General features: G+C 41.5%; 1 protein-coding gene across 2 annotated transcripts in view; it reads left to right on the top strand.

The window, feature by feature from the left end:
• Positions 1–25,516, top strand: part of SPNS2 (SPNS lysolipid transporter 2, sphingosine-1-phosphate) — a 161,334-nt gene that overhangs the window by 106,086 nt on the left and 29,732 nt on the right. For both annotated transcript variants that reach the window (XM_068268501.1, XM_068268499.1), the window contains exons 3-5: positions 3,081–3,217; positions 19,941–20,092; positions 22,973–23,039. In XM_068268501.1, the coding sequence (XP_068124602.1) occupies positions 3,081–3,217; positions 19,941–20,092; positions 22,973–23,039 (356 nt within the window). The remainder of the gene's footprint in view (positions 1–3,080; positions 3,218–19,940; positions 20,093–22,972; positions 23,040–25,516) is intronic.

Raw genomic sequence — 25,516 nt, 5'->3', positions numbered from 1 at the left:
ATTTATCAATAGTGACACACACTAACGTTATTTATCAATAGCGCCCTACATAAGCCAAACTGCAGACAGTTATTTAACTTCAAAACGGTGAATGGATTTAATGTAACACTGTCAAGGTTAGGGTTAGGCACCAACAGGGGGTCTTAGGGTTAGGAACCACCAGGGGGGGTCTTAGTGTTAGGCACCACCAGGGGGGGTCTTAGGGTTAGGCACCAACAGGGGGTCTTAGGGTTAGGCACCACCAGGGGGGTGGTTAGGGTTAGGCACCACCAGGGGGGTCTTAGGGTTAGGCACCACCAGGGGGGTCTTAGGGTTAGGCACCACATGGGGGGGGTCTTAGGGTTAGGCACCACTGGGGGGTCTTAGGGTTAGGCACCACCAAGGGGGTCTTAGGCTTAGGCACCACCAGGGGGTCTAGGGGTTAGGGATAGGTACAGGGAGGGTTCTGTGTGAGAGTAGGGTTAGGTATAGTTACAGTACAATATACACCACCAGGGGGTCTTAGGGTTAGGAACCACCAGGGGGGGTCTTAGGGTTAGGCACCACCAGGGGGGGGGGGGTTAGGGGTTAGGGATAGGTACAGAGAGGGTTCTGTGTGTTAACGCTAAATAACGATAAGGCTTTAACGCTAAATAACAATAAGGCTTTAACGTTAAATAGCGATAAGCGGCAAACGGATTAGCGGCAACACTGTGCGCCATTATTCACAGGCGCCATTTTCAGATGGATGCCACTCGGCTACCCTACAGTTGTGTTTCTGTCAGCGGGTGTAAAAATCAACTCAATACCATAGTATACAGAAGTGGATGCCTGACAACCATTTGATGCGCATAGCTACATGCAATCATTAAAGGACAACAGAGAGGGATATGTAGACTGACATATTTATTTCCTTTTAAAGTTTACCTAAACTGAAGGGGGAAAAAAAAAAAGTTTCACTTACCTGGGGCTTTTTGCCAGGCAACTCGTATTGTTTAAAAGTAAATAAATATGGCAGCCTCCATAGTCTTGTCACTTCAGTTGTCCTTTAAATTGCGACACGGTTGTCCTAGAAAGCCAATATTATTATAATACACATTTTCGTACTTACAGTAGTCCCTTTGCAATATTGTATTGTTGTATGTAGAATAATCAGAGTATATGGGCTGTCAAAACAAAGAAAAAGAGGATTATTCTGAAATATTGATCTGGTGCAGCACATGTGCTGTCTCTGTTTTGTACCATGTTTTGTCTAACTTAGTGGAGATCCATTGCTTTTTTAAACAGCTTGGCGTCTTTATCTGCAACAGAAAAATTGCACTTTATAAACATTAATTATAAAAGTAGTTTTTCTAGTTTTTTCTTTTATAAGCTCCACATAGTGTAAACTTCCTCATCTGATTAGGAGACAAGTGTAAATGGAAGGAGAAGAGCAGATAATGATCATAGGGGTAGTTTGTGTGATATTATACATGTAACAATAGTCAAAAAGAAAACTACCTCTCTTGAGCCCCTATTATCTGCTGTTTCACTGTAAGTCATGTGACCACAGAGACAAAGCTTTCTGTGTGTGAAAAGGGAACTATCAGCTGTTACTGGAGATGTTAGACCAATACTAAGCAAACCACTTTTTGCAGTATTTGCAGGTTGGCCAGGGCGGGATGTTGGGACAAAGATTTTTTTTTTCATAGCAGATTTGATCAAATGACCAAATGGCCCGATATCGACTGTAGAAAATGACCAGTAGTGATGGTCATGTCTAGGAGAACCCATGCAGAAGCATGTGATCAGTTTGGTCAGATGATAGATATGTAAGTCTGTGAGCTAATCATAATCATGCGCTAAAGCGGGATGTGATCCCAGCAAATAGGAGCTTTACAAATCTATCAGCTGATCAAACAAATCACATGCTTCCCCATGAGTTCTCCTAGACATGACCATCACTTACGACCAGGGTATGGCCAGTTTAATGCACATCATTTTAAATAAACTTCTAGTGGTGCTTTTATTGCCAGCTGTAAAAATCCTCATGTATAGGAGTTTGAGTGTGCAAAGGGTTAATGTGTGTATGTGCAAAGGTCACATCCATTTACCACCTCCTTCAAGCAAATTTAAGACCCCGGGGAAGTGAGAATAGTCTTGTTTGAGCCTCCATTTGCAGCCAAATGCCTAACTGTTATTCCTCTATAAAGCTCATTTATATTGTTTAATTAGTACTCCTTGTGTGTTGTGTGAGCTCTTTTGTGAAGGTTAAAGTGGACCTGTAAATTCTCTGTTTATGGAGGTCAGTGATGTCTGACATGTTGCTTAAAAGTAAAGCTAGCCCCACACGAATTGCCACCTAACTTAGTAAAACAGTCAATCCCTCACCCTAGAGAGGGATTGGATACTTCCACACATACTTTTTTTTTTAGTTTGTTTGTTTTTTTCGTATGTAAAGGTACCCCTAAAGCAGGAGTAAACGATCAGATTTTTTTTTTTTTTTTGTCAAACGCAGAAAACCATTTTTCATGACTTCTGGATTGGCTGTCCTGCTGATCCCCTGCCTTCAATACTTTTAGCCATGGACCCTGAACAAGCATGCAGATCAGATGTTTTTGACTGAGGTCTGACTGGATTAGCTGCATGCTTGCTTCAGGTGTGTGATTCAGACACTATTGCAGCCCAAGAGATCAGCAGGATAGCCAGGCAACTGGGATGACTTAAAAGGAAATAAGTATGGAAGCCTCGCTTTAGGTTCCCTTTAATTCCCTTCATGTCATATTCATGTAGTACTGCAAGCTGCCATCTTGCAGATTCATGTAAAATGTAGGTCAACCTGTAAGCACCACACTGCTATGTTTACACAGGATTCTATCTCTTTGTGCCCTGCACACAAAAGCTTTCTTAAGTTTTATCTTCTGCATTCAGAGATGAGAGGAATCTAGCAGAGCCTGCAGAGCTCAGCTTATTTTCTATCTTTGAAGCAGTAGGAAATGTGACTTGACTGTTTCCAGTGTTTATAGGATTTTTTATTAGTCCCTATAGTTTCATATTATAACTGTAGTTTTCTTGTGAGACGTATGCAGAGCAGTCAGTAACTCTTACTTTTTGTTTGGCAGTTTTCATCTGTAGCTTCATGGTGGCCGCTCCAATATTTGGTTACTTAGGAGACCGCTTCAACAGGAAAGTGATCCTGAGCTGTGGGATATTCTTCTGGTCAGCAATCACCTTCTCGAGTTCCTTCATCTCTAAACAGGTAATATATGAATGCGCTGCACTGCCGACTGTGCCAGAGAAATGGTGTCGTAGCTGAGATGAATGTTACTTGTGATTGCAATATTGCAGCAAGAAAGATGTTAATTTGCTGAAACTGTCCATGTTTAAGATGACAAAGAGCATTGCAAAGTCCTGCAAGTATCTCTCAAGTGCATAGTTTGGGGATTCTTAAATCTGAGTATACTATTGTGTCTGTCTTGTGAATTATTCCGGTTTGGCATAAGTAGACACGTGTATAGGTTTTTTCTGAATGTACGGGGTTATGATTAGGGCATTAATGGAGGAACGTCAGTTGAGTTCTGATATCACAGCTCATCCATGGTGAAATAGCTGTGCTTTCTTGAAATCTACTGTTGCAATGTGAAGGACTGGTGGTTGGTGGTAACAGTGTGGCTTGTAAGGGAAATGGTTTTCAGAGGGAGTTTGCTAAATTCACTGACAGAAGGAATTATCACATTTGTAGAGGTTGTATAAAAGGGCCTAATTTAAGATTGCTTATATTGGTGATCAGTGCAAAACACATTTAACCTTGACCTATTTTACTAGATTGCAAAAGTATGGAAGCCATAATGCCTGGGTTGGTTTGTAGCCTTAAGCACCTTAAGGCTGCAAACCAGGTGCACCACAGGTCAGCCTCCCAAGTAATAAGGGCCTTCTGATGTCAGAGTGCAGAGAGAAAAACAGGTTAAATTGTTCAACATTTTTTTGTGTGGAAGCTGAAAAACTTTACTCTGACAGTTACAATATATTTAAAGATAGTCTTAATGCTAAGGCTGCTTACACACCAAGACGTTGCAGGCGCACGTTAGTGCGCCTGTAACGCTCCCCCAACGCACAGCAATGTAACACAAGTGGGCTGCTCACACAGCCCACGTTGCGTTACATGTAACGCTGCACGTTCTGTGCAAAGTGCAGCATGCTACGGCGTTGGAGCGGCTATAGCCGCGTTAGACTGTTTGCACATGCGCAGTGGGGGGCGGAGAGGAGGCGGGGAGAGCCAGCTACAGTAGCCGCGCACATGGCTACTTAATATTCACTGCACTGGCGGGCGCTGATTGGCCGGCGGGACCACGTGATGCGGAGTGTCTCGCTCCTCATCACGTGGTCCCGCTGGCCAATCAGCGCCACTCTGGGAGACATTATAGGACTCGAGCCGCCTAACGCGGCTCACTCTACCGTCGGCTCTTGCAGCACCATACGTTGTGTTAGGTGCACGTTATGCGACCTTAACGTGCCACCTAATGCAACGTCTTGGTGTGCAAGAAGCCCAAGGGCTCTTTTACACTTACCACGTTACATTGCGTCACATAACTCTCTCCTACCGCAGCTCGTCATAATGGCCATCACGGGAAATGGAACATGACACACTGCTTGCAATGCTATGTGCGGTGCGTTTGTTCCAAATCTCACTGCACCAAGTGTAAAAGGCTTCAAAGGCAACTGAGCACCAGTGTGTGTTTGTTTTTGTTTTTTAAATGAACCTCCCAATAAGGAAGGTTTTTAATGGTGTGTGCCGTTGGGGAAAGGAGATGATCGGCATTACCTACCTACCTACCGGAGGCTTCTTCTGTGACCTCTTCTCTGCAGAGAGACTACACAGTGCAGCATTTTCATCCGCAGTGTTGCCGTAATGCATACCAGGAGATTTAGCCCATGGTTGCGAATACATGTGAATTATGTGTTTACCCCACAAAAAATACACTGACGTATGACATCAGGCAAGTCTACTTCATGGGCTCCTGTGCTGTCCTGACAGGATAATACTAAAGCAGCGAACCTCCACAGACCTGTCTTAGATGAGCTCCACAAGCATTGCACTGCGTTTCATAACCCAACCTTTTTAATATAGCAGCTCAAGCTTTTATTTTAACCTGTCAGTTTCTCTTTTGTAGTAATTATGACATAATAGCTGCAGAAAATTACAAGGCTGCGAGAGGCAGAAATATGAGAGGTGTCACATTCCTCCTGAGATTAGCTAGAACATTCAATGTCACAGCCGTTCTTTAGCTTGTTTTTAATGATATTGTGCGCACTTGAATTCCAGCTACAGATGTACTCCGCCTGCATAAGATGTACTGTTACACCCATTACTGATGCATCCTTCCACACTAACACTTTTTACAAATATTTATTTTACTATGATTTTAGTCATACGTTTCTCTAGTGCAAACTGTGTGGATGCTTTCTTATTCCATTACATCACTTGGTTTTCTTGGCATACCAAATCCATCTATGACATTTGTGCTTGAGGATTGGTCCCATGGGCATGTATTACAAATAGATCCTACAGTCCTCTGTATTGCTAGTAATAGGTTTGTCTAAGGAGATAACCACTCTGCACCAGAGCATGGGCTGATTAAAGTGAGGTATGTCACCGTTCGAGGTAGTGGCTTGGGGTGTGTTCTGTTTAGATGGGTGAGGTTTAAGGCAATGAATTGCTGTGTGCCCACAAGCTCTTGGAATGTAAATCCGTTACTTGCTCGAAAACTGCAAAGGAACCATAGTTCCCGTGAAGTGCAGAATATACGGACTACTGAGGGTGTGGCCTGATCACAATATTGTTTATGGTCCAATCCTTGCCTGCTGAAGTCGTCTTCTCTGGGTATACCAAAGGGACTATGGTAGATCTGAAATGCACCAAAACAACATAGTAATTGGTGGAATGCAAACTGGCACCCCAAAACACAGAAAAAAAGGCATGTTAGTGTGCAGATTTTATTACCCTAGACTTATTTACTGTAATTCCATTTACAGCTTGCACTGTCATTTTTTCCCCAAATGTTGAGTTATTCTTTGAGAGAAAAAGAGTAGGAAGAATGAAAAAAAATAAACCATTTTAACTACTTTACTACCATGGATTTTACCTCAGCATGACTTTACCAGTCAGTGACAGGCCAGTCATGAGAACTACTTCATCACGGCAGTTGGTCTTTCTACAAGCTTCTGTCTGCTTCAGCCATAGGAAGCTCATATTAAACATAGTGTGATGCTTTTGCATATAGTTTTGGGGGTGGTATTGGGCAGTTCCCCCAGCCTGCAGAACACCTGATCAGGCCATGCAATGTTGCCAAACCCAGTTTCCACTATCTCATGCAATCATCAGCTGCTGCTGCCCGTCTCCCCATCCTCTTGTTTGCTAACTTAGCTGTGTGAAGATGGATTGGAGTTCTGTAGCTCATGATCTCTTTTCCTTACATGAGAGGACTGTTCTATCCCCTGGTGTCTCTGAGGAGGACCTGTCACTTGGATGCTCTGTCCTCTGTAAAAAAAATAAAAAAATAAAAATAAAATATATTCTCCCCTATAAAAAAATACATTGACGACCCCACCACCTGCGCCTCTGCAAGCGGATGAAAAATGCAGCAGGGCAAGTATTGCAATTGGGGAAAAATAATTCCGCAAACCAAGCGTGTAAGGATAACCATAGCAGCCATTCCTTTACTATGAGGCCTGCAGCCATATCAGGGGGCCTGTCTGTCCTGCTTTCTGATTGTGTAGTCTTTTTTTTGGGGGGGGGGGGGGGGTTGTAGTAATTGCCCCACCACAGACCCAGCCATGTTTGCCACCAGTGAGCTGCTTCCCAGGCCCCCTCCCCCCCCCCTCCTCCGCTCATTGCAGAGAGGCTGGCAGGGACTATTTTCCACCTGCCGCCTCTCTGCACATGCATTCCAAAATAAGAAGAGCAGCACTGGTTGTGGCACTGCCCTCCATGATGCCCGTAGCTCCTCAGCCCCGCAATGGACATTGCCACGCCCTCTTCCCAACTGTATTGCCATCAGAGGGAGCACTCTTTCAGGCCATTGAAGGGAGCACACAGAAAGTGAGAAGGGGGGACTGTCGCACTAGAGCTGCAGACGGGCTCAGTGAGTGTCAGCCAGCTGCAGCTACCGCCAGCAGGATATTAAAAGGGGTACATAAGGCAAGATTAAGAAATAAAAGTTTTGCTTGCCTGGGCCTTCTTCCATCTCCTATAAGTCTATTGGGTCACATGCGGAAGTTCCTCTCTGGTCCAGGCCACCACTGTCCTCTCCACAAGATCACGACCCGTGGGTGGGTCATGGTCTTCTGCGCATGTGCTGCTTGCCTCTCATAATCGCGCTGCTTTTTCGGCCAGGGGTGCTCTGTGCAGTTCACATAGATTTGAACTGCACGAGTTCAGAGCGCTCCACGTCACAGGAACGCAATCACGAGATGAATGCAGCGCGTAAGACCCAGCCACGGGTCACGATCTTAAGGAGAGGAGAGCTGTGGCCTGGAGCTGAGCAGAATTTTGGCATGGAACCTAATAGACTTATGGGGCTGAAAGCCCCAGGTGAGTAAAACTTTTCTTTCATATTCTTGCCTCATGTACCCTTTACTGCTCTCTGCTCTGTCCAGCCTGTGCGCCTAACCTCACCTCAGTCACCGAGGTGCGTGCCTGCCAGAATCCAACCTCAACTGCTGGCAAGCTGGACTCTGGAGAAGAGTTGACACCACAGACACAGCACACTGTGCCATCACCCACCCCAACTGTGCGAGGGGGATAGCAGCGCCATCACCCACCTTACCCACAACCAGCAGGTAAGCACATACCAAGAAAGTTGCCAACGAGGGATCGTTACTTGATCCCTCAGGCATCATTGCAGGGCCAATACTGTACAGACGCATCACTAGCCTACATGCTAGAGAAGCGTTCTGTTATGTAAGTGGGGTGGGAGGTAGAGGGACGATGGAGGGGCACAGGAATGACATCATGCGGTAACTGGGTAAGTGGAAAGAACAATGCTCTCGGACAGCGATCAATCTAGCCGGCGGATCGCTTACTGAGGAGATCAGGGGCTGATGTGTACACACTGGATTCTCAGCCAAGGCAGCCGTGTGTGGGGATGGGAGGTCCAGAAGGAAGGAGGGGCATAAAAAAATTGCTATGGGGCCCAGTCATGTCTAGCTAGGCCCCTGCCGCAAATGCATAGTACAAAGAATGTTCAGTACGGATTCCATCAGTTTTTACATACCTAGCGTTTTGTGAACGGAAAGGTTTCAACTCGTGCTATGTTTTCACAGGTTTGATTTACTTTATGTAAGCAAACCTGGAAGCAGAATCTGTTGTTAGAGCACAGCTGCCCACATGACCAGCTAATTTTCAGAATATATTGATATATTATATATATATATATATATATATATATATATATATATATATATATATGATATATTGCTGACAAATATCTGATTTCAGATATTAAAATAAACGTGTGTAAAATGTAAGTATATGCAATGTAGCTTAATCCTTCTTTTCTTTTTTTTTAATTCTAGAGTGGCAGGTGTTTTTTTTTTAAAGTTTCACTTTGTATTTTTAAGTGTTAATCACAGCTACTTTAGGCATAGTACACTCCAGAAATGTCTCTGGCTCCATGGCCGACATCTCATTATTCATTCGCTGTGAATGTTCTCAGATTGTATTTGCCTAAATGTCCCCGTTTAATATCCTCATTGAGTATATTTTTATAGTGAATTACATTAACAGAAAAAGCACATTTCTCACTGTGTCAATTTACAGGCTGTACAGTGTGAGGATCTTATAAACGCATTAACATCAGCACCAAAATAATAACAAACTCCAGCACTAGATGAAAGCGAGCTGCTGTAAATAGGAAACCATCTACATTCCTAAACATTTACCTTGTAGTGCTGTATATTACAATATATGATATATCCTTTATATTGAGGAGTTGGATTTTGCTGTGCTTATTCTAGACACCCGTTCATTTAGCAGAGGACTCTATCATTTAGATAGAGTTCTTCTGAATCACAAAGTCAACTTTTAGAGTTCTGTTGCCTGCCTTAATCAGTTTAGAGGCACACTTTCTCATACTTTCACTCACCTTGCAGTATTGGAGGCTCTGGTTAACTCTTGGTCATGACACAATGTGCTCTTCCCAAGTTTGCTTTGGGTTCCTATAGGCATTATGGTTTCCTTCCACATTCCAAAAACGTACTGATGAGTTTTGGTAACCCTCAACATTGGCTTTAGAATAAGGTAGGGACATTGACTGTTGTAGGGACCTTAGGACTACAACTGTGACCGGGACTTTAGACTTCTGCTGTGGCAGGCACATTAGACTATGGCTGTGGCAGGGACATTGGATTATAGCTGTGGCAGGGACCTTGGGCTAGGGCTGTGGCAAAGACTTTGGACTATGGCTGTGGCAGAGACATTGGACTACATCTGTGGCAGACATTGGACTACATCTGTGGCAGGGACGTTGGGCTACAGCTGTGGCAGTTGAACAATGGCCGTGGCAGGGAAGTTGAACAATGGCTGTGGCGGAGACATTGAACTATGGATGTGGCAAGGGCATTAGGCTATGACAAAGATGTTGGGCTGTAGCAGGGGCATTGGACTATAGCTTTGGGGGGGGGGGGGGTATTGGACTAGGAGTTTCTCTGAGGGACATTTGGTGACCTGATTAAATATTCTGTGAAGTGCTACAGAATAGGTCAGTGCTATATAAGTGCAAAGTAATGGACTGGAAGCCAGATGAAAAAAATGGAAGCCTAAAAGCTAAAGCTAAAATAACAAAGCTTATATCAAATATAGGAGACGAATAGATTCCTTACCTATATGACACATAGTTACATACGGTAGTTATTTGGGTTGAAAAAAGACATACGTCCATCGAGTTCAACCAGGACACAGTGCTTCTGAATATGAGGAAGGTTAATAAAACTTGAAGAAATGGGAAGCGGGGCACTGGATTTTGTAGAAATACAGTCCTGCTCATAATTATTCATACCCCTGGCAAATTTACGACTTAAAGTTACTTTTATTCAACCAGCAAGTAATTTTTTGAAGGGAAATGACATAGGTGTCTCCCAAAAGATAATAAAACGATGTACAAGAGGCATTATTGTGGAAAAAAAAATTTTTATCAACGTTTATTTACATTTTAGCAAAAAGTGACCAGTCCAAAATTATTCATACCCTTCACAAACTGTCACAGTCTGTGGGAAACTCCAAAGTTATATACCTTTACAAATAGTCCAAGCTGTTCTAAAGCATCCTAATTACCCTGATTAATTGGGAACAGCTGTTTTTAATCAGCTCATCAGGTGAAAAAAGCAGCTTTCTGCAGTTGATTTGTGGACAGTCATGGCTAAGACAAAGGAGCTTGGTGATGACCTGCGGCTGAGCGTTTTTTTGTATTCAAGTTCCACTGGCTACAGTGCAAAGTATTATTAAAAAATACAAAATGCTCCGCACCATGGAAAATTTTAAAGGACATGGTCAGAAGTCAAAAAGTGACACCTTCGTTGCCCAGGCTCTGCTGGTGGCAATGTCTCAAGGCAGACAATCTAACGGACACTGCACACTGCTGAGTTCCACTTTGTTTGGTCACAATGATGTTTCCTTCATTTGACGTAAAAAAGGAGAAGCCTTCAACCCAAACAACCCCACCCCCACTGTCAAACATGGTGGTGGGAACCTAATTCTTTGGGGGTGTTTTTCAGCCAATGGACCAGGGAACCTAATTGCAGTAAATGGCACCATGAAAAAAGAGCACTACATAGGGACTCTCAATGACCACATCAGACAGTCTGCAGAGAAACTTGGCCTTGGGCACCAGTGGACATTTCAGCATGACAGTGACCCAAAACACACAACAAAAGTGATGAAAAAATGGTTAGCAGACAACAACATTAATGTTTTGGTGTGGCCCAGCCAGAGGCCTGATTTTAATCCAAATGAGAATCTGTGGAGGGAGCTAAACATCAGGGTGATGGCAAAAAGACCCTCCAACCTGAAAGATTTTGAGCTCATTGCTAAAGATGAATGGGCAAAAATACCTGTTGAGACGTGCAAAAATCTGGTCTGCAATTATAGGAAGCATTTGATTGCTGTAATAGCCAATAAAGGCTTTTCTATTGATTATGAGAAGGGTATGAATAATTTTGGACTGGACACTTTTTGCTCAAATGTAAATAAAAGCTAATAAATATTTGTTGTTGTTTTTTTCCACAATAATGCTTCTTGTACATCTTCTTATCTTGACACCTATGTCAGTTCCGTGAAAAAAATTACTTGCTGGTTGAATAAAAGTCAAAATTTGCAAGGGGTATGAATAATTATGGGCAGCACTGTACATGGTAATCTTAGTCCGTGGGTGAAGATGAGCGTGATCTCCTGGCCATGTTACATCTGAGATGCTTGGCTACAGGTCAGTGCCAAAAATATGTGCACAAATAGTTTGAATAAAAGTAATTTGGACAGTATGCAATGTGCTGCTTCTTCTTCTTCTTTTTTTCTTTTTTTTCCTTTCCTTTTTCAAGCATCATTCACATCCACCATTTGCTTCAAAACTGACATTATGGATCAATTGAAATTTATAAGAGTATTTCATTAATCCTACATTATTGCAGTACTACAATAAAGTCCCATTAGTCTCATTGTGAAATCACTACTTTTGGATACTATTTCCTTGTATGTGTCATTAGTGTAATGAAGATGTACAAGGTACTCTACAGACAGTATCGAAACATAACATCAATTGGCTGCATTTTTTTTAATAACTCAGTTTACTGGCAAGCAATAATAAAGAAGACAGATATACAATGATATGCATATGGCTCAGGACAATTCTTGCTAGAGAGCGGGGTCACATCAGGGAGTCTGTCTGTTACATTACGGGAGTTGGCTGCATTTATTAATGTTAAAAATTGATACTGTAGTCTTTATTAACTTCTCTTACAACATTGCTTAAATATCAAAGTGAATGCTTCCAGAATATGCAAAATATACAAAAATAACTTCAGTGCTTAAAGGAATACTTAAATCAAAATAAAAAAAATGATTTTTTACTCACCTGGGGCATCCCTCAGCCCCCTGAAGCTGTATGGTGCCCTCGCAGCCTAGCTCGCAGCCTAGCTTCGATCCTCCTGTCCCCGACGGCGGCTACTTCCGGGTTCGGCGACAGCCGCCGACAGGCTGGGAACGCGCGTGATTCTCCGCGTTCCCAGCCACTATATCACCCTATAACGTATACGCTGTAGCAGCATAGAGGGTGATATAGCGGCTGGGAACGTCCAGAATCACTCGCGTTCCCAGCCTGTCGGCGGCTGTCGCCGAACCCGGAAGTAGCCGCCGGCGGGGACAGGAGGATCGGAGCGAGGCTGCAAGGGCACCATACAGCTTCAGGGGGTTGAGGGATGCCCCAGGTGAATAAAAATTATTTTTTTATTTTTACTTAAGTATTCCTTTGACTTAGTCAATGCAAGTAGCAAACATTAAACTTAAACATTATCTATAACTTTAATGTGCCCATTGCTGCAATGTAACTGTGGAGAATATCCGGATTCTCTTCCTCTGAGTAACTGACCTTACAGCTGTAATGCGTGTAGAACTGTGACCTCCTGAGCTTTGCAGTCGAACCATGTCAGAAAGACTTCAAAATCACATTTGTAAAAAATAGCAAGCCCAATGAAATCTAATCTTTTATAAAATAGTCCCCGTTGAGGCCTAAAAACATGAAAATACACTTGTTTCATTTTGTGAGTTCACCATGATTGGGACAACCATAGAGGGTCATTTAAATAATATACCATTTTATACAGCCAGCAATATAGATTATTTAATATTAAGAAAGTGGAGAGAAGGGAGGTAAAATCTGCCGATGCTAGTATCATAATGTATATGCCAATCTCACTGTCACACTATTGCTGGCAAGAGATCCTATATAAATGAGAATACTGGCAGAAAGGAAAATGAAGGCACTGAGCTTGCAAAAGATATACCTTTAATCCACGGTGGGAAGACACATCAGGGTATACAGTGGGGGTGAGGGAAGGCCTCCCTCACCCCCACTGTATACCCTGATGTGTCTTCCCACCGTGGATTAAAGGTATATCTTTTGCAAGCTCAGTGCCTTCATTTTCCTTTCTGCCAATATCACAGTGCTTTGTTCTGAGGTGCACGTGCATGCTATGAATACAGGATCCGGTGAAGCGGACCTATGCCTTGCTGCCAACATCTAGTGCCAGTCCTTTTTTCCTCACTGTTGTGCATAAATGAGAATACGTACCCACATATGGTGTACGCTACTACCAAGGAACCAAGTCCGACGAAGGCTTTTTATAGCCGAATGCTCACTTTTTATTCATCTCTAAGTTAGCCAATAATTAGTATCATCCTGATTCAAAATTCCTTGCTTTTACTCATGGCTGACACGGTACAACATTCTACTGCTTCTATGCTACTACCAATAAACTATATAAGCACTGTATATCGACCTAAAGATATAAAGACCTGTGTAACCATAAACACAAGCTGACATAGTACAACACTTCCATAGCGATTATTTTACAAATCTTGCATATATACATATGTATGTATGCACAATCACATGGTCCCATAGGATATCAGTGAGTTATTATCGCTGATTTAGTGTGAAGCTGCTAGGCAGGGTTAGTTATTTAATCATGGTGGTCAATGGGTTCCAGAAGGCTAAGGTTGGCTCCACGTTGTCACGCTTGGAGGTGTATTCTCCACGGTCAGCTCGTGATGCATAAGCTGACGTGAAGGAGGTACACACACCAGCACAAGGAATCAGGATATCCCCAGTTTAGTGGAGGGGAGAACTGACTCCAACAGGAGATTGTGGCGCACAGAGCCGGTGCAGATCTGACAGCCACAAACAATGCTTTCGCTATAACGTCTCAGCGCAAAGTAGCGCTGAGCGCACAAACCAGAACTGAGGAGATCAGGACAGGTAAACAGAATGAACGCTTGCTAAACTAGCCACTACTTAGTGACAGCAAGCGTCCACAATAACACAGACTGGAATGAGGTAGCCAATGCGTTTGCAGCAATGGCGTGCCTCACAAAGACAGGACAGGATAGTCAGAAAATAGCAGGATCAAGATAGATGAACGTAACACAGATAAATATACAATAAGTATGATTTCCTAGCGTATTACAATTACAGCTATCAATGAAACTATTTGTAACGTCTGACTAACATATGTATATATCGGCAATGAACCGATATATGACATAAGCAGGAACTCTGACTAAGACTAGAGTAATACAGGGAACAGGACTCAGAAGGATTCGCTATCTCTTCGCAGAGATGAACGCAATCCACAAACAGGACCAGGAACAGGATAACTAGCTCAGCGTGCTGGAATGCTGACTAACGGAATACAGGATATAAACAGTTCGTGTACGTATATATCAGCGACACTGATGTATCAACGTAACACGAATACAAGGAAAATAATAAACGTGCAAGTATGCGTATATATTGGCGATGAACCAATATATGACACAAGACAAGCAAAGTAACAACTTCTAGAAACGAGCAGAACTAGGAGGACTCGCTGACCCCTTCGCAGGAGTCAGCGCAGTCCACACGGACTAGGAACGAGGTGGGGCACGGGCAGAGTAACAGACAGGATCTGAGACTATGGTAGCCCATGAGACATTGCAGGAAGCAGTTCTTTATACTGAGGTCATCCAATGGGAGCAGACCTGCAGATTCCCACACAAGTGAATGGTAATTAATCACAGGCTGATAGCAGGAAAAGGCAGACAATGATATGCAGCCTGCAGGAAAGGGACTGCCCCTCCACTGCAGCAGACAATGTTTGTTTACACAAGAGCATGTTAAACTGTCATTAATTTCAGAGTGACTGCAGATGGAATCAGCAACTAGTTTAAGTGCAAACCAAACTATGCAAGAAAATGCATGTAATGACATCAGAACTGCTTGGGTTACAATACCACTGCAGCCAGCAGTAAACGCTGCAGACATGATCATAACACACGTGTATTATTTGCAAGTGCATGCATCACTGATAAATTCCCATGACCTCCATCTACAGCTGTACCTACCAGGGGCGTAGCAATAGGGGTTGCAGAGGTAGCGACCGCATCGGGGCCCTTGGGCCAGAGGGGCCCAGAAGGGCCCTCCCTCAACTACAGTATTAGCTCTCTTTTGGTCCTGTGCTCATAATAATCACTTCTATAGATACTTTGAACAGTGGTAATCATTAACAAACTGTTTCCCATCCCCTTCTTGTACCTCTGACACTGTAGTTGCTATACACAGGTTTTATCAATTGTTAATGTATAGAGCGCTTGGGGGGCCCCATTGTAAAACTTGCATTGGGGCCCACAGCTCCTTATCTACGCCACTGGTACCTACTGTCCATAGGCAGTAAACAGGTTTGTTTCCGTGGAAGCATGGAGCCCGTTTATTAAGAGGTGATCTGATTACAGATTACCACTTCCTTATTCTTTGCATTTCAAAATCTCACTGCCACATTTAAAAGACCAGAATTGTAAAAAGACAATCCGATCTTGTTGTATGGAGAACACTGCTGCAAATCCTGTACCATAATTTCCTGAAGTTGCTGATCCACAGACAGCTTCAATCACTTGAATTGAGTAAGGGCCTGAGCCCACTGATGCAGTTGTCTGCTTTTCAGTTACACATCATGCTGAAAAGCGGACACAACTGCATTAGTGGGCTCAGGCCCTAACAGATCGCCAGCTGCAGTATTTACTGGAAAAAATAAATGTATTCCATATACCACTGCTTATCAGGGGTGTATTTACACCACATCCGTTGCATAGCAGAATAGTTCTGCATGTTAACTCTCGGCCCATACAATTCTATGGGCCTGTTCACATGTCTGCAATTTAGCGGATCTTGTTATTCTAACATTCTGCATGCACGCTTTAAACTAATGTGTATGTTATAATGTACACAGTATCCATTGCAGTTCAAACTCATTATACTCGTAATGTGTGAATCCAGCCTTAAAGTGGCAATCTGCAGAAAACTCGTAATCTGGGTTTTTGAATCAAACTCCATTATTCTCCTTTCGTAGCCTATGGAGTTCACCATTTTGGAAGTGGAGGATGCTATGTGGTGATCAATCAAGTGGCAATCGGGCTGACTGCCATTTTTATAAATGTGGTGATCACAAAAGAGAGAGAGAATTTTAAGTGGCAAACATTTTCATTTGGTCGCCAGTTTGTTTGTTGTTGTGGTGTTTTTTTTTGTTTTGTTTTTTTTTTGTTTTTTTTTTTAAACCTTTGAACTGAGAAATCTTAATAATTAATTCAGCATAAATAAGACAATGTTACTTGTGAACAGTCTGACTTTCCTTCTTTAAAATGTGCATCTCTATTGACTGAGGACAAGCGTATTTGGCTCTATTCACAAAACTTCTCATTAATGAGTTTGATAAAAGTAAAATTTCAGCAGATTTATAAGCAAAATAATCACTCAAAGTAAGTTGTTCCTGATTAACCTCATTTCAATATTCATTTTCTTACCTTAATTATATTATATCTTTTGCTGTTTGGAAGCTTACAAATGTAACATAGATAAGGTGAAAACAGGTGAAAAAGCTTTGGGAATCATGCCCATTGTAAGATGGAAGTAATAATGTGTAAATGCAGGCAAGGAATATAGGTGGTACATCCACTTCAACACAAAACCAGTAGTCTTGTTCTTGTGAATATCCCTACCCATATTCTGATCTGTCCTTTCATATTTTCATCAATGGCTTTACAGTACAAAAATACCGGTACATATTCATTAATGGCTAAATGGACAAAAATACCCTACGGCCATGTACAGTTGTGAGAATAATGCCCACATTCCTATACAGAGAACAGGTAAAATGACAAATGTCTCATGAGAAGGCAAAATCTCCTTTATCACCATACAGTAAGAATAACCAATAGATCTATTCATTTCTCTTATTGAAGTGGACCTGTCACTCAGAGGATATTATCTGTGCTGCAGAGTATGCTGTAAAGCATCCACCTTTGAAGAATTGCAGTGGTATTCACAGGGAGAACCTAGCACTCACAGCAGTGGAACAGCAGGGTGCGTAATCCTGACATGTAAAGAACCTTTATACCTTTAGATGTGTTTCTATACACTGCTGTGATGTTCTCTGTAGCTTTTTAACTGCTTGATGAGACCACTTCATCAGGTATTCAGAGATACCGCAGAATTACTGCCTAGGAATAAAGGCAAATATTGGCTTGCATTCCCACAGAGTAGGCACCCATTATCATGCAAACTGCGTAAATAATATAAATGAAGTGTGTAGCCTGAAGGACACAAGCTTAAAACAAAAGCAGGGCTGAGACTCTTTACACTGTGATGACCAGGGAGTAAATCACAAAGGCTAATAAGCTTTTCACAGCAACAGTTCAGCAATCGCAGTCTGTCCAATTTACAAGTTATTTGAATTATTAGGACATTCACTAGAATTTGTTTTTCCCCATCTGACCTACAAAACCACACATGGCTTGTGTGCTGAGATAATATTTATATATTACAAAATCATGACAATTATAAACATTGTTTAAATTGCACTGGCTGTTCTGGGTCAGGTCAACACTTTGAGTCTGATTTACTGAGGCATCTTCACTGAGGTTACATCGCAGAAGTGATCCAGCAAACCTTTACTGGCTTAATTAAATGTGGTCTGCTATAATGTAGTAACAGCAAAGCGGTCATAATGAGACACAGGCTTGTTTACGCCAATTCAGTTGCAGTCAGCTTACGCTGCACAACTGATACGCAGTGCAGGTGAAGGAAATGTCCAGGTTTCCCTAGGAGGCAGTTTACACCTATGCATTATAACTGAACGCTTTTTCACAATGCACTGTGGCATGCATTTTTTGTTTGGTTTTGTTCATAGTGCACCAAGTGCAGAACTAAAAAAAGAGATTTTCTTTTCTAATAAACCCAGTGTTGTTGTCCTAGATATGTTTGCTGCGGATGCTGAATGCAGATGAAATCACTCAAACCTCTGAAAAACTTCTGGTGCGACCTAGCTGAGGATGTGAAATCCTAACCACTCCATGTTAATACACTCCAGGTTTGCTGGCTCACTCCTAATATACTGGAGATGCCTTTAGTAAATCAGGCCCATGGTGTCTTACCTTATTGTTGTGTTTAGAGATGGTCAATGACATGCAAAGAATTCCGAGCTAATTAAGAATTCGATAATTATTTTTAATCTACATTTTTGCAGCTTGAAGGTGGACCAATTGAGTTCCAACTTGGATTCATCTGATCCATCCATTTTCAAACTGCATAAATTTGCATAAAATTCTCCATCAGCTCAGAACTATTTGCATCTGATTGACCAGCCTTCATTGTGTTGCAATCAGGTTCTTAGGATTAAAGCTGGTTTTGTAAAACTGAAAAGAAAAATTGGATTGATCAAATTATTTGCTTTAGATAATAATCTGCTGAAATCTTGCAGATCATGCAGTGTAAATGCTACGTATTGTACCTGCCATATGTTGATATATATGTGCTCTTCTGTAAATGTAAAGTCAGTGATTTAATGAGGCTACTGACACGCAAGAGCAGTCATTCATGCAGGCCAAGCATGGTCAGATCAATAGACTGTCCTGTCATGACCAGATTAAGATATTATGGACTGAAGGCCCAAGCTGTTTAAATAAGTTTCATGGAAACACATAGCAGGTTAGCTAGAGAACGTCATAGGCAACTGTCAGCACTTCGTTAGCTTGATTTATAAAAGCCAAATCTGTATAGCTAGCCATTCACAGGCCGATGATGGCTTGATTTGCAAATAGTCAATTACTTCCAGACTGCAACTCAATGTGGCAATCAAAGTACCATTGGAACCTTATTAGATATTAGCTGAAATCTATCAGAGCACTGCACTAGTTTTGTATTACCCAATGCCAAACAAAACTGAAAATCTATGCAGCCATGCAGGTCAGCGGCCAGACACAATTTTTCAAGACCGGTGATCTTGGCACCGCAATAGCCAGACCCCGAATTACATCCATAGAGGACCAGGTTAGGTAATCAGTAGGGGAATAATATTTGTTCTACAGTATTCCCCTACTTTGCCACAGGCAGGGAGAACCATCTCTCAGCTTCTTCCCAAACCCATCTGAACACCACCAGAATAATACATGCGCCTATTTTTACCAACTGTAGCAGTTTTCTCTTGTGTTTATGTCCATTAAAGCGTTTATAACAGGAACATGAATATATTTTTAATAGTGATTGCAGGCATTAGTGAGAGAAAGGATCACTTAGATCTTGTTGGCCAGTTTGAGCATGTATTGCATTTAAATCCTGTTGTTAGTAAAAGTTAGCTAGCTATGCATCTAGTTTTATAGGGGGTATGTAGACGGCTAAAGGGTAATGTATGAAATATGCTCCACAGCCATGTATAATGAAATTTGTTGGAGATATATTTCTTTTTTTCTAAATACCTGTTTTCTTAGTTAAAGCAATCCAACACTGTGATCTACAAACCATGTTATTAGTGGATAACAAAAAATGATAATGACATTAACAATAACTTTACATTTTGCGCTTACTAATTAAGCTATGAGACAGAATGGGCTGCAGTGTGCTCATCATTGTTTAACTCCTACCACACAAGCTATTAGCGTATTGTCTTTCTATTGTGTATTGGCGCTGCCAAGTTGATAATAGGCCCCCTGCCAGGAGAAATACACCAAGAGTCTTCTGCTGTTGTGTATTCCCCTTGCATGTCCCCTGACCAGTTTCCCTGGCAACTAAAGAAAATGACTTATGCATTAACACTTTCATGCTTGGCAATGAAATAGCACAAGTGGCATCTTGTCTGTTCTTAGTATTGATTGCTAAATAATAATCTGACTTTTTTGTCTTCCTCTCCAGTATTTCTGGCTGCTTGTATTGTCACGTGGGTTGGTGGGCATCGGGGAAGCCAGTTATTCCACAATTGCCCCTACGATCATTGGAGACCTATTTACCAAGAATACCCGTACTCTTATGTTGTCAGTCTTCTACTTCGCTATCCCTCTTGGAAGGTAAGTGTGGTTTCCTGTAGTGTAGTGCGTTACAAATGGGGAAGTGGTCACTGGGAGTGCCCTTAGTCAGCACAGCCACGGGTGCTATTTGCAGCCATATCACTTATTTGGTTGTTCCTTTTAGTGCAGAAACATGCACTGAGCACGTGTCAGGAGTTTGTTGCTACAGTATGTCAGTTTTTTCATAGCTACACGAGATAAGCCAATGGCATACAAACATCACAGCAATCTGCTCATTTCTAGGTAAAAACAAATGTAACGTTAATTGTGAAATAACTGTAGGACTGAGATTTATATAGACAACGGGGTTGTATTACAATCTTGCTAACTAAATAATACATTCTCACTTCATTGCACCACTTTGTGTAGCATGGCAATCACATATCTGACCATGTATTGAAATGGGCACTCAGTTTATCTAAACTAAGTCTTGTCTTAATCTTTTACTACAGTTAATCATAAAAAAGGTATTGGAGTATTTAAAGGCACAATTCACCTACATTTTGTAATATCTTTATACATAATGAATTAAAGGTTAACTGGTGGTTAACTACGGTATGCAAGAACCGACAAAAGAAAAAAAAATAATCACTTGCTGAAAAACAAGGCTTAACTGATCTATTATCATAGGATAAGAAGAGCACAGTGATGGTGCCAGTTGTCATCAGCGGTGGCATACAGTACAGTAGTTGACCTCTCCAGTGGAAGGCAGCAGACTGTGTGGCGCACAACATGTAAGAGGGTTCCTGAAGGCAATTTCCTGTAGTGAAGTGGCGCCATTAGATCATTTCCTCGCAAATAAACAAAAGCTGCGCTAATCTGCTGCTGTTTACTATAAAGCATCACGATCAGTCTGTTTAGAAAGTGACAGCCAAAATGAATGCTGCATGCATAGTCCCTGCTGTGTACTAGCGCTTCAGTGAGAGTCTGTCTACTCACTGAGTTACCTAAAGGTGTATTTCATCTGTTTAAGGCCTCTTGCACACTGCAACCGATTCCGATTCAGATTCCGCTTTTTAATCAGTTTTTACGTCCGATTCAGATTCTGATTTGCAGTGTGCAGGGAGCAAACTGCAAATCAGAATATGAATCGGATGTAAAAACAGATTAAAAAGCGGAATCTGAATCGCTTGCAGTGTGCAAGAGGCCTAAGAAGCATAGTACAATTAAAGGACTACTGGATCTTACTCTACACATGTTGGCTTGCACCTTTACTAACCCAAAGTGCTATCCATTTTAGTATACTATACATTTAATAATGGTTGCACACAACTTATACTATTTCTTATAGAAATGTATTCCACATAGCTACAGAACCATTGCTACAAGAGATATCCATGAGGCCACCTACACACTGCAAATACAATTTGCGATTCTGATTTGCGATTCCAATTTTCACTGGATGCTAACAACAAAAGCAAAAAAAACGCAGTATGCAGGACTTTTTTTTTTTTTTTTTATTGTATCAAAAATTGCAAGCACATGTAAAATCACCTCAAAATCGGAATCGCATGCAGTGTAAAAGATCCCTGAAGAAACCTTTATGTCTTTTTTTTGTGTGTGTTTTTTTGGTCTTGTAATTCTTTACATTGACAGGAACATTACCTTTAGCATGACTGCTTTTAAGCATTTCTCATCTTTACTTACATTTTTTTTTACTTTTGTTGTAGGCATTTGCCCTAGTTTTGTCACATGCCTTTCTCCATCACTACAATACCATCTAATTCATATCTATTTCTCCTTTAGTGCCACCTCTCCCTGTCCTACTTATATCCATGTTCCTTAAACCATTACTCTTTTAGTCCCCCGTCCCTTTCTTCCAGCATTCTGTTCCTCCAGTCAGAGCCACCAGAACAATGTTACCAGGACACTCCTGCTGTGGATACATTGTGGCAAACATGTAAAGAGCCATTCAGGCCTGCATGTATAGAGCCAGTGGCATATCTATTGATGAAGGTAATGGTCACCATTCTAGAACTGTGACCTTTAACTTACATGAAGGAAGAATTCAAATGTTTGGTGTATTTTTGGAAAATAAAGAAATGTACACCTTCTCCTTTTAACATAGGGCAGTAATATATAGATGGTGCAAAATAAACCTCCGTTAGTGTAATCATGAACAGAAAGTGTGGAGTGTCAAAGTCCTTCAATGATGACTTTAATATGTCCGTATGAAAATGATAGTTACAAATAGTAGAAGAGGAGCCCAAATTAACCAATTATTATTATGGGTGTAGATATTTGTTCCAGGGGTGTAGATATTCATCCATGCAGGTCAAGGAGAATTGAATGTGGAAATTGTTCTGGTCCTGAAGTGGTTAATTTAAAGTTCCCAGATTCTCTGAAGTTAAGTAAACCTGTGATAACGTTCTACATAATGCTACAGTATTGCATAATTTCTCCATGTCGGTCCTCTGTATTTATGGAGTGAGACTTCAGCTTGAATTACAAATGTTGCCTGGCTGCTGCTCCCTCCTTAGCTAAGCCTTTCCCATTGACCAACTGTCACCATCTGTAGTCATGTGACTTTTACAAATCAGCATGTGACACTGGCTAATGATTTTTGGAAGCAACACAAACATGTGAGGGACATCAGCAGTAATTCTTGCACTTATAACATGCCAGGTGCAGGGCACACACTTACTCTGCCCATTTACACAAATCAAAGATTTAAAACCTCATTTAGAAAACATACAGACCACACACAGCAGGCAAGTCCTTTTTACCACTCGTATCTGTTAAAAAAAAAAAGTCAAGTGCATTTAAACCTATTTGATATAGGATTGTATCAAACTTTTGTTGCATATATTTGATAGAGGATTGCTTTAAATTTAGGTTTAATTTATTCCTGTTGATTGTTCTTTTCTTTTTTGCCTCTAGCGGCCTGGGCTATATCACCGGTTCAAGTGTCAAGCAGGTTGCAGGCGATTGGCGCTGGGCATTACGGGTAAATCATTTTCTTTTCTTATTTATACCTAACCATTAAATGTGTGAAGTGTAAACATTTATAATGCATGTATAAAATTACCAACACAATGCTTAGAAACTATTTTAGGAGCTGAGCATCTGCAGTTCTGACCTATGACAACCAAGGCTGCTCCCTCAGTTCAACTTCATCTCCAGCCTAAACTATTATTAATGATTTATACCACAACAACATATTCCATATTCGTTTTGTATAGACTGTGGCGGCTTATAATCTCCGCCAGGTTTTTATTACTGTGTAGGTCTCTCTTTCAGGCGAGTTTACCCCACTTTGTATTCTCATTTACCACATACATGGGATGTGATATCAGCAAAACAAATTCGGTGGGTGACCAGACAGACATGAGCTACTGCTTCCCCGCACTGCCACAAACGGGGTTTTTACAACTGCTTTATTCTATCTATTAGCTTTTTACCACTCCAACCCAAAAAATGTTTGTTTTGGATAAAGTTCCACACTGATGTTATTTAAGCACATCACATATTTTAGTGTTGGCTGTTTACAGTCTTGTTTCTTCCTCAGACTTATTTAGGAATGTGATGTACAGAGCAGTGTCGAAGTGCTGTAATCCACATTCACCTTACTGATGATTGTATAAACTTGGCATATCCACTTAATTGGCTGCTAGAAGTTATTGCCCTTTGCCCTCTTGACTTTTCTTTACTGTATCAATTATTTCACCTGGTGCAAGGATTCGTTTTAACCAGCTGTGAGAGATGAGTTAATTAAGCTGGTTATAATCCTAAAAGCATACAGGACTTCTGAGCAACACTTTTTTTTTTTTTTTTTTGCTTATGCACGCTTGAGTACAAGGACAACTTTATGTTAATACTGCAGCTGCATTGTAAATAGTCGCCAAAACTAGCACCTTCAGGTTTGCTGTAGATATATACGGTTAAGTCGACCAAGAGAACTAGTCAACCCTCGTCAACTTATCACCCACTTCAGTTGGAAAAAGTGTAGAATTAGGTCTAAGTCAACCCAAGAGACAAATACAACCATGCTCCATGGCCCTTGTAACTTGTCATATTGCCAAGCAACAAGTATTGACCTCCCCCTACCCCTGCATGAATGTTTTTATAAGTGAGTCGAATTTGTAAGAATTACCTACTTATTTCTGTTTTTTATTAATAGAACCTTTTGGTCATTAATTGCCTATTGTTAGACTGGTTCTTTCATTTCACTGTACTAGTCTCTATCAGTTAAAATATGTGGCCTAATAGTGTTTATAACAGTTTTTCATGAAATTCCAGGCACTTGATGTTGAATTCCCCATCAAGTGCTTGCCTTTAATTATAAGTGATCCTTTACCTGGTTTGGGGTGGGATTCTCCGTTACTCATAGCTGTGACCTCTGAGTTTCACATGTGCAGCTGTTGATGGCAGACTGCTTTGATGGTGTTATCACAATATAGTCTTAAAGCCTAGAGATCAGGATGTTCTGCTTCTTCACCCTTCCCGTTTCAGCTTCCTGTCTTAGTTTTTACAGGTAACTGTTCACCCATGTTTGTGTGTGGCTCTCCTGGTGCTGGATACTTCATGACAATGCATTGTCTAGCCTTCATTTGGTTCTTGGTTTACACTTTTCAGGTTATTTATGCTTAAATAATAAATGGTATACTTCTGGGACAGGACATTAAGTTGGGGTTTGGTACGGGGACTAAGTATATAACATGGGGTTACATATACTGTATATATAGGCTATGTATTGCACATTGTCACTGTGAAGAGTAAATAATTGTAATTTTGCACTAAAGAAACCAGTCAAATGAAACTTAAGAGGAGGTTCAACTTCTTCATGTTCGTCACTTACTAATAAAGCTGATTTTCCCATTACATGAAACGTTTATGGTCAGTAGTGATAGTCTTGTCTAAAGACTCACACACCTTTGAGCAAAGTCATCATGACCCGATCCCCTTGGGCTGACATTATTGGGCCGCGTTGTAAAGACTTGAGTCACCTATTGCTGTACTGCTATGTGGGAGGGCGGAGGGATGACTGAGTGGTGCATGACAGGACGTGGGGAGTGGCATCTTCAAAGGAAAATAGTTGTTTGATGGGGTCAGTTCATCTGCTCGGTGGTTTGTTTATCTGTCAGAGGTCGCTGATGGGGGGCCAATGAACACACGCTTGATTATGAGCTAAAGAAGTAGATATCGTCTGCCTCAACCGATTTCAATTGTGAATGAGTCTTAAGACAACTCGTGGAGAAGCATGTGATCAGTTTGGTCAGGAGATGGATATGCATGTCTGATTTCCCAGACATGGTCATGTGCTAAAGCAGGATGTGATCACAGCAAATCTGAGTTTTATAAATCTATCAGCTGATCCGACAAATCACATGCTTCTCCATGAGTTCTCCTAGGCATGACCATCGCTGTTGGTCAGCTACTCTCAACGGTTGCTCTCCATTTTGGCATGCCTTTTTTCCTCCATAT

Source organism: Hyperolius riggenbachi, chromosome 2 (assembly GCF_040937935.1).
Source record: "Hyperolius riggenbachi isolate aHypRig1 chromosome 2, aHypRig1.pri, whole genome shotgun sequence".
Classification (NCBI taxonomy): domain Eukaryota; kingdom Metazoa; phylum Chordata; class Amphibia; order Anura; family Hyperoliidae; genus Hyperolius; species Hyperolius riggenbachi.
This window is presented reverse-complemented; position numbering and strand designations above follow the sequence as displayed.